At 49.3% G+C, this 9,566-nt stretch overlaps 1 protein-coding gene across 30 annotated transcripts in view; it reads right to left on the bottom strand.

Annotated features, from left to right (window-relative positions):
* Positions 1–1,583: 1,583 nt before the first annotated feature.
* Zfp618 (zinc finger protein 618) overlaps positions 1,584–9,566 on the bottom strand; it is a 174,155-nt gene continuing 166,172 nt past the window's right edge. For 19 of the 30 annotated variants that reach the window (XM_006538286.1, XM_006538288.1, XM_030253817.1 and 16 more), the window contains one exon: positions 1,584–8,964. In XM_006538286.1, the coding sequence (XP_006538349.1) occupies positions 7,448–8,964 (1,517 nt within the window). In that variant the 3' untranslated portion in view covers positions 1,584–7,447. The remainder of the gene's footprint in view (positions 8,965–9,566) is intronic. The other 11 variants (NM_001369115.1, NM_001369119.1, NM_001369116.1 and 8 more) reach the window with 3 other exon arrangements.

Below are 9,566 nucleotides of genomic sequence, written 5' to 3'. Positions count from 1 at the left end.
ACAGGCATTCCCGGGACTCGCTACAGCTTTAACTAATAAATAAATCGTGTACCTTGACAACATAATCATCCCTGTCTGTAACTCGCTTCCAGGAATCCACAACACTTCTCCCAAAAGGGCTCAGGATTCATTCTCCGCCCAGGAGCCCTTACCCCGAGGAGGCGCAGAGTATCCAGTCTTGCCTTGGGGGATTTTAGTGGTTATTCTCCATATTTACTTGCTACAGTATATATGTGGCTGCTTAAGAAACATCTTCTTACACACGTGTACACATTTTATTCATTGTAATATGTATTGCACTTTCTGTATGTGGAAAACATTCTAAATGTATAGAATGTAATCTGCACAAATGCAGCTTGACCCATGGAAACTTCCTTGGCTCTCACAGCAGCCTTTAGAGCACATACTTTGGCCACTGAAAACAATGAACCACAAGGGAATATCAAAGTTACCAAAAAAAAAAAAAAAAAAAAAAAAAACCCAAAACAAAACAAAACAAAACAAAACAAAAAAACCGAAAAAACGAAAAAGAAACATCTTCTTAAATGGCCATAACACAGAGGCTAGCCCTCCAGTGGTGAGGCCCAGAGGCCTGGCCTCATTTGACCCTCGAGGTCAAGGAATTCAGAAAATTTATGGACACCACAGACTTCCTTATAGTTTCAGCCGTGGGGAAATTCCTGTGCCAACTTTATCTGCTCATACAGAGATGCCCATGATTTCCTTGTAGAGGCTCCCAGGGGCATGTCTGCAGGGCTAGGCTGATGCCCTCTGGGAAGGGGCCAGTATAGTTAGGTCACCTGCACATAATTCGACGGAATTTTTTTCAGAAGATACTAATAACTCATCTTAGAGTGGAGTTCCTTAGCACCAGTGAGGGGAGTGGATGGAGCCTGAGGTGGGGAGGGGCTCTGCACTTTACTTACCTGGAGACTAAGGGGGCAGCTTTCCTGTGTTGGGCTCCCTTGAGGTCCTATACCCTCCCCTCCACACGTTCAGTTTCCAGTGGGATCTTCTCTCCCTCAACTTCAAGCCTATGGAAGGAAAGCAAAAATGTCCTCTTGTCTGTGACATCAGACTCTGAATAAGTGGCAGGAGCCAACTCTCATGTGTTTAGAGTTCCAGTGCTACCAGGAATTGGGCTGGTCTGCCCAGGAAACAAATGATACATATAACAGCCGTAAACACATGCAGGTTGCATGGGAGACCCAGCCACTACAGTAAAGGCACAAAAGCCTCATGGACGACTGTGGGGCCAGGCCCACTTAGATGTGTGCCTTATGCATTGAACCAGCAGGACCGACTAAAACCCATCCCTTATTCTCCATGACAGGTCTCTACAAGTCATCTCACAGTAGGTCACAGAATCCTGGGGTGCCTTCTCCCATATCCACCAAATACTGAGCTGGGCCTGTGCTGTGCCAACCAATGACTCAAATGAAGAATGGGCAAGCATGTCTTTAGAGTGTGACAGGCTCACGCCACCTTGGTACCGGACTTCTATCCTCTAGCCACTGCAGGATCTGTGTTGTGTGGATGATATGGCCCAACCCCAACCCTAAGAAAAACATCACACACCAGAGGTTCCTAAAGGTTGTTTTATTGTAAAACCATAAATACAACACTGACATGAACTCGGGAGCGCCCTTAGGCGACTGATCCTCTAGTCATGGAAGGATGTCATTTTACCTTGGCATCAACCAGCTGGGAAACGGTTTGGGGGTCGGGGGAGGAACTGAATCTTGGGCCAGGGCTTTTGGTGACTTAAGGAACCCAGTGGAACCTTCCTCTTCTCCACAATCCATGGGAATAGTCCACTTGTGGACAAGAACAGACACGGAAAGACGGTAACATTGAAACAGCTCGGTTTTACATTTTATTACTTTGTAAAAATCTCTTTTAAAAATTTTCTGTTCCTTTCTTCCATTTGACATCAGTAAAATGTTTAAACACCATGAAACCAATCTGGCTATAAAATGGAGAAACAGTACCTAAAACCAAAGTAAAATAAAACACCCCAAAGGACACACAGAAAACCCTAAATAAACCCTCAAGTTTGGCCTTGGGAGTTTATGTATCACAAGAACTGGCAACTGAACCCCCATGCAATGTGGCTCCCGGAAGGACTGTTGCATCCACACCATCAATACAGGAGACCGCCAATGACGTCTTTGTTATTAACACAGCAAGTGTGACACTGGGTAACTTTTTGTTTTTTTAAATACAGTACATGGTACACAGGGTCCCTAAGATAGCCCTGCATAAACCCCCGTGAAGACTTAAGCCAAGCACTGGCTGTTTATAAAAATATTATGTTGCTACAAAAGTATAAATTAATACTACTGGTATTAAGAAATATTAAACACATAAAACTTATAAGGATTAAGAAAAATATTCATTAATACCTGTAGAAAACTCTGGCCTAAAAAAGATATTTTTTTGTGTGTGTGTTTGCTTTTTTGTAAATTTTTTTTGTGTTTTTTAATTTTTTTTTAAGATGACTTGAGTTTCTTGCACTCGAAGCGAGACACAGATGTGTCTATGGTATTGCCTAGAACGTCTTTACTACTGAGACAGGATGGAGGTGCACACACGTGGTCACTGAGTAAGAGGGAAGGAGGAATGGGGCACCAAGGCGTCTCAAGATTTACCTGATGTGAATGGACCACCAACGGGAAGTTATGGGGAAAAGAAAAAAAAAAAGATAGGATCAGAAGACAACTGAAAATACTTCATGCGTCTTAAAAAATATCTCTGCTTCGGGCTGTTATACAAAATGGTTTCCTGATGCCTGGGATCTGGAAGGCCCTGCCTCATGGCTCTTGCTCTTTCATGGTTGGCCAGGCCCAGCCCAAGTCAGGCCACAAGCTCGAGCCCTGTTTGGGAAGCCACCCACGATGGCTGGCTGGGAGAATGGTTCTAGGTGAGCCTTCTGGCACCTGGATTGTGGGAGCCCCCGTTCCAGCGGGCCTGCAGATTCTGACTCCTAAGGACAAGGCTGGGCTCTGCCCCTTTAAGGACCTTTGGTTCAAAGAGTCAAGGTGCCCAAGGAATGGTAGGACCTTGGCGGGTGGTGATGCCAATGCCAACTCCACGGCTAGTCAACTTCCCAAGTGGGAGTGGACCCTTAAAGCACCACCCTCTTCCATGTGAGGTCTATACGTGCTCAGAGACCACAGGTTCCCTTGGTCAAAGCCAGGGCTCTCCAGACTACCATCCTCAGACCCAAATAAGAGAGGAAGAAAAACAACCACAGCCACAACCATCCCTGACCCCCGGAGAGCCTGCAAAAGGGAGATGGGAGGGAAACATGAGGAAACACCGCATCATTGGTTTGCCTAGCAAACGTTTGCCACAGTGAAGGGGAGGGGCAGCCTCCTCGCCAGCTCTCCCACGGCCCTGGGGACAGGAGCCCCTGTGCACTGTCTCCAGGGTATAGCCTGAGCCTCACTCTCTTGGTTCTGCCCTCCACAAACCTTCTAGATAAAAGACAGACACAACAATGTCACACCGCTGCCAAGACCAGGAAGCTGGGAGCTTGGCATAGCTTATGGGGTACCGAGTGTCCTGTGCTCTCCTCTTTGAGCATGATATGACAAGGTCTGGTGTGGCATCCTGCCTACATACGAGCTTTGCTATTTCATGGTGACCCTGTGTCCTCTGAGTGAGCATGTAAGACATCCACACTCTCCTCAGGAAGTCTAGCCCGAGTCCAGGAAAATAGTGGACCTTGCTCAAAAAAAATTGGGGGGGGGGGCTCCAAAAGCAGAGAATCAGCTTCACAGTGGAAAACATGCCTTGTAGAATTCTTCCGTTTCTTCAAAGTGCAGGAGGTCAAAGTTGTCGAACTGAAATGAAGACTCTTGGCCAGCCCACACGGCTGGTGTCCAGGTCCTTCCTAGAAACCTGGAGATGAGTTCTCATCAGTGTCACCAGCTGCCCTTCTCACCAGGAAACAGGTACCTTTCCCTCTGCCTAGCGCCAACCCCACAATGCCGAATGCGGAGTCACCAGGCAGGATACTGACAGCATCCCTCTTGCTGTAACATGCGGCTTCCTGTGCAGGCTAGCCCTAGGGATGGGATGCACGTAGCTGTGTTCACTTGGGACGCACTGCATCCTGGGCGCTGTGAAAGTCGTGCAAGGGAAGCTTGACAGGAGGACTCAGGTGTTGGGAACAGAACCACGCTGAGAATAAGTGCTTCCATGTATAATCACTCCTCATAGAACCTGAGACCACTTGAGTGACTGATTCCCAGGCAAAAGAGCCTGTTTCACCGATGAAACAAAGTGACGGCAGCCTGAGGGGAGAACCTTACTAATGGAAGTTCCTCTTCTCTTCTTCTGCGTTTGAGTCCACGGATGTTAAAGCAACGGCCATTTGTGTCCAGAGAATCATACAGCTCAAGCTAGGCTGTATGCTAGAAATGGCCCAGCTTCCTGGTGTTGCAGCCCCCAATAGCCTATGATGGAAAAACCTATAGTGATCACACAGTCAGGAGGCAGATGGCAAAATCCTTCTGAAGGCTGAGGCCAGCCCAGGCCACTGGAGATCAACTGGAAGAGCCTTTCTTAGTGCTTTGGCTGAACTAGAATTTGGTAAGTTGGATATTGCTGCTGACGGGGCCTGTGGCTGGACCTGGGGGATCTTTGGGATTTACTGAGCTGTTGGCTGCAGGATGTGCACTGTGGAGATGGCCCAGATGACAGCAGACACTGGGCAGCTTTTCCTGTTAGGGACACTAGAGAGAAATGACCGCCTACCCCCTTCTAATCTTTGAGGACGAGGCATCCCAGCGATGAGTTTCTGAGGACCAAGTGGGGCTCACACTGAACCTAGAGAGGCAATCTAAGCCTCGAGGATAGATGATTCAAGGTGCAAATGAACTGGACAGGAGGTGACTACCTATGACCACATGCCTGGAGTTTAACGCTAAGTTTCTTTCTGGAGGGAGAATATTCCACACTCCAAAAGAATACCTGCAATGCACATCTGGGCTTGGCTGTAACAGCAGCTCGGGCCCAGCTCTGCCTGAGGATCTGTTTTCACTGACTGCACGAAGCACCCAGCTTCCAGTGTGGCTACAAGTGCTGGGTTACGGCCCCATTCCCAACAGACGAGGGAGACCAGAGGTATCCTTCATCATCAATCCAGAGCCCACCTCCTGGAAGTCCACGGGCAGTGTGAAGACATTCCTACATTCTTCAGGGTGCAACATTCAGTTCCTGTCTGGATCTCTCCACTGTGGACAGAGGTTCCTCTGACGGTAAGTGCCAAGTTGAAGACACCATGATGGAAATGTCTACCACATCCCTTGCAGTAGGGATTGTATGGTGGTTCCTGAGACCATAGCTTGCTGGAGTGGATGTGGACGCAGCCTTCTCTGATCTGTTTGTGTGTCTGAGACTCTACAGGAGAGCTTGGTTAGACTTGTGAGGCGAAGAGTGTGGGCTTAGGCCTCAAGGACAGAGTTCTGGAACCTTGAGCATAACTGGAAGCCACTGAGTCTTCACATCTCCACTCCCCTCCTGCTGACGGGCAAGGGCTACGGGTACAGTGCTTTTGAAGTCGAGGTATCTTTCAGTTGTGTAATGCTTTATGACAGAGGAGGGGGGCAGTCCAAGCCCCAGGTAGGAGAGGTGCTTTTGCAAATAACCCCTCAGGGGTGGCCATTCTCAACATGAAATCTAAGCATCCCCATACCACAGCTGTGGTCACTGGAGGGATCAGAAACACCAAGCTAAAGACCTTTATGGGGTAGTTTTGCTCATCATCCTGTGAAGAGAATGGCGGCCCCCTCTTGGCATCTGGACTGTGTGTAGAAGCGTTAGTTCCTGGCCAAGGGGATTAGAAGCAAGGGCTAACAAGCCCTTTCACAGCATTTAGTCAGCACATCCACCTGCAGAATGCCTACTGTCCAGCCAGCAACATCCTGTGCTCCACCACTGTCCTGACTACAGGTCTGAGGTGCCTGTGGGGACCTCTGAGGGCTGTAAACTCCCAGAACCCCTGAGATTTGGGGAGTGGGAGAGGCTGTGGGTCTGACAGACACAAACATGGACTTAAGTCAGTGTCCCTGCAGAACTGGAGGTCAGGCCACGGTGAGCAGGAGGAAGCAGTCTGAGGACAGGGGGCAGACATTCATGAGGCAGACATTCACATGACCACAGGCAGGAACCAGGCAGCGGCTCTCTCGATGACATTCAGGATCCCTAAAGTCATATGCTTCCCACTATAGCTTCCACCAAGCCCCACAGCCAAGGACCCAGGGCTCCTCCCAGCTCCCTACTCCAGACCCACAGTCATGGCCTTGATCTTGGTTAGGTGAGTCCTGGACAGCGCCATTGAGATGAGCTAGTTTACAGTGTGACTTAGGAATAAAAGAGGGCGAGTAAAACAAACAAGACTCCAGAACATAAGTCAGACATTCAGTGCCTCCCAGAAATCACATGTGAAAAGAAACCGAGTCCCCCATAAGATAAAAAATTTGCTAAAGTATTGTGAAAAATGACGACAACAACAACAACAAAATTGAGTGGAGAGTCAGCTATGTCTCTGGAAAAAGAAAGTCTTGTTTTTTCTCTCTCTCTCTCTCTCTTATATTAAAAAGTAGAACATCAGCTTTATATTTCTAGAGTCTCCTTTCCTGATTTGGGGAGATAGATAGTGTGTTTTCTAAGGCAGCTGCCCTGGACACCCGAGGGGGAGGTCCCAGGTACAGCAGCTTAATGCCCTGAAGGTGAAACAAGAAATAAAGTCCAGTGCAGAAACTGTCCATCTGACACAGTTTGGACAACCGGCCGGAGCAGCTGGGGCAGAGGATGGGTACCACAGGTTGAGGGGATGAAGGTCTGATGAGGGAGGGCTGGGTTGGGGGATGGGAGTTCAAGCCACTTCAGCCCTCAGCTGCCTGAATATCTCACAGCCCCAGCTTCTCCCAATCTGCACACCTGAAAACGGGAGTCCTTAGAGCCCCTGTCCGAGAAAAGCGAAACCGCTCCTGTTTCCCCACTCTCTCAGCTTTCCTGACCCACCCCGTTCAGTGCACACACACCCAAGGAAAGGCATGTATGCACGCACCAGGGTTGTGTGTTTGTGTGTGTGTGTGTGCCTGTGTGTGTGTGCACGCATGTGGAGGTTCTCTGGCTGTGCATTTGAGTATGAGTTTCCCACATCCTTTACCCATGCAATGTCATGTGTGTGGGTATGGACACGTGTGCATACACTACACCACACACACACACACACACACACACACACACACACACACACACACACACACAAACACACACCGAAAAAAAAGCACTTAAGTTCCCAAGGGGCATTTACAATGAGGTTCCACAGTGTTTAGAACTTAAATTTCTTTGTTTGTGACAGTGTTGTGTGTGTTCCTAATGTTTTTCTTGTTTTTTTTTTTTTTGTCTTTTTTTCCCTCAAAGTTGAGTCTTAAAGCATGTTAGATTTCAAAAACATGAGCTTGTTCATATCTTCAGGACTAAGCAGTCGCCTCCTTTTGATCAGAAGTGCTTGTTCACACATATTTACACACCCGCTCCGAGCCCCGACAGCAGGAACGGCCAGGAGCCAGAAGGCTAGCTTGGCCAGTTTCGTGTGCTTTTGGGTCACGCATGACCAGTACTGGAAGAGATCAGGAGTGGCCTGAAAGAGGGGTTCCTGAAGATAATCATAGACTTCGTTCTTGCCCAGCCGGTCCTCTTCCTGAGCGGCGGGGTGTTCTCCGGTGGCTGAGCGAGCCTTCTTGGCAGCAGGTTCGAAGTCGGCCTCCTCGGCCCAGGACTCCTTCACCTCATTGATGAGTTCACACACCTTGCTAATGATCTCCTCGTGCTGGTAGGGCGGCACCGGCCGAAGCTTCTGCTGAGGATCCAGGATCATGGCCACCTTGTGGGCCGGGTGCACCTTGAAGTTCTCCTTGAGCGCTTCCAGAAAGAGATGGCACAGCTTGCTGACGGTGCCCGCGTCGTTGGCCTTGGCTGTGAACAGCTTCTCGAGCCTGACGTAGGTAGGGAGCACGAGCTGTAGGGTGGGCTGGCTCTCGTTGCTCAGCTCTATGACAGCCTGCTTCACAGGGGTCAGGATGGCGGCCAGGTTGCTCAGCAAGTGCTTGTTGAGGCTCTGAATGAGGTTCATCTTCTTGGCACGGCTGTAGAACTCGCAGATCTGCTCATAGCGCTCGTGGACCAGCAGCAGCGAGTCCGTCACTGAGTTCCAGCAGGGTGGCGGTGACGTCTCCTCCAGAGAGCCAAAGGTCTCCTTGGCCAGGCCCGTAGAGCCTGCTAGGTCCTCACACACGTTGAGCAGCTCGATGACCTCATGCATGCTGCGGGCCTGCAGCGTCCGCTTGCTCAGCACACTCTGCACCACTGAGTTCAAGGCACAGGCTGAGCAGCGAAGGCACATGCCAGCCTTGGAGAAGGCAGACGTGCTCACCCGGCAGTCTGTCACGTATACGGTCCGGATCTCTGACATCACAAACTCTGATAGCACGTTCTGCACCCAGTGATGCACCAAGTCACCACTGTCACGAATGTCTGCCCCCTTCACACCCAGCACATAGCTCTTGATGTGGTTACCCTCAGCCTGGTAGGCCGTTAGGATGTAGCAGGAGTCAGGGCCCACGCTCTGGGAGTGGCATGTGACACCTATGCCCAGGCAGGCATTGCTGCCTAGGGCACATGTCACCTTCACCTTCACCTGGTTGTACATGCGTGGCAGGTGCTTCAGTGCCAAGGTGTTAAAATTGCCCAAGATCTCAGTGACCGAGAAGGCCCCGTAGCGGGCGCCACTGTCTACCAAGGTTTGAGCCAACTTGAGGAACTCTTTCCCACTGACCACGCTCAGCGCACCCAGGTCAGCGCACATGACTCGCAGTAGCCGCTCTGCGATGTTTTGCCGCTCCTTCTCAGGGATTACACTGTTAGGCGTCAAACCACTGGTTGTGGCTGGCAGGGGACACAAAAAGAGAAAGGATTATTTTTGACGTTCAAAGCTACTTCAACTGGCAGTAGCAATATCCTAAATAGTTAGCATGAAGAATAACAAATAGATTTTGTTTTGCATACAAATTGATATGGTCTGTACCATATCCCTATGGCACCATGGGGATAAAGTTCTATGGTTGATAAATAATGCCTACCGTGGGTATAGAGTGGTATGTATGCAACATACTTGCCACATGTGCCAGTTACCTAAACCTTTGAATACAACCTTTTCTTCAGCAGGAATTATATAGGAATCGTTAGTGAGGAAAGTGTTGTAGGGCTAGTGTCAGGAAAAGAGTCTACGGAAATTGTAAACATGTGGGGTTCTAGCTGTGACTCTGGCTTTAAGTAGTGTGTTGGGGGTTGGGGATTTAGCTCAGTGGCAGAGAGCTTGCCTAGCAAGCACAAGGCCCTGGGTTCGGTCCTCAGCTCTGGAAGAAAAAAAAAAGTAGTGCATTGGACACACACACACACACACACACACACACACCCTTTCTTCCTGGCTTTCTTTTGCCTATCTGTAAGTTAAGAATTCCTGCCTGAGTCCTAAGGACAAGTAAGCA

Source organism: Mus musculus, chromosome 4, assembly GCF_000001635.26.
Source record: "Mus musculus strain C57BL/6J chromosome 4, GRCm38.p6 C57BL/6J".
NCBI classification, from domain to species: Eukaryota; Metazoa; Chordata; class Mammalia; order Rodentia; family Muridae; genus Mus; species Mus musculus.
The sequence above is the reverse complement of the archived record's forward strand: the minus strand, read 5'-3'. Positions and strand labels throughout refer to the sequence as shown.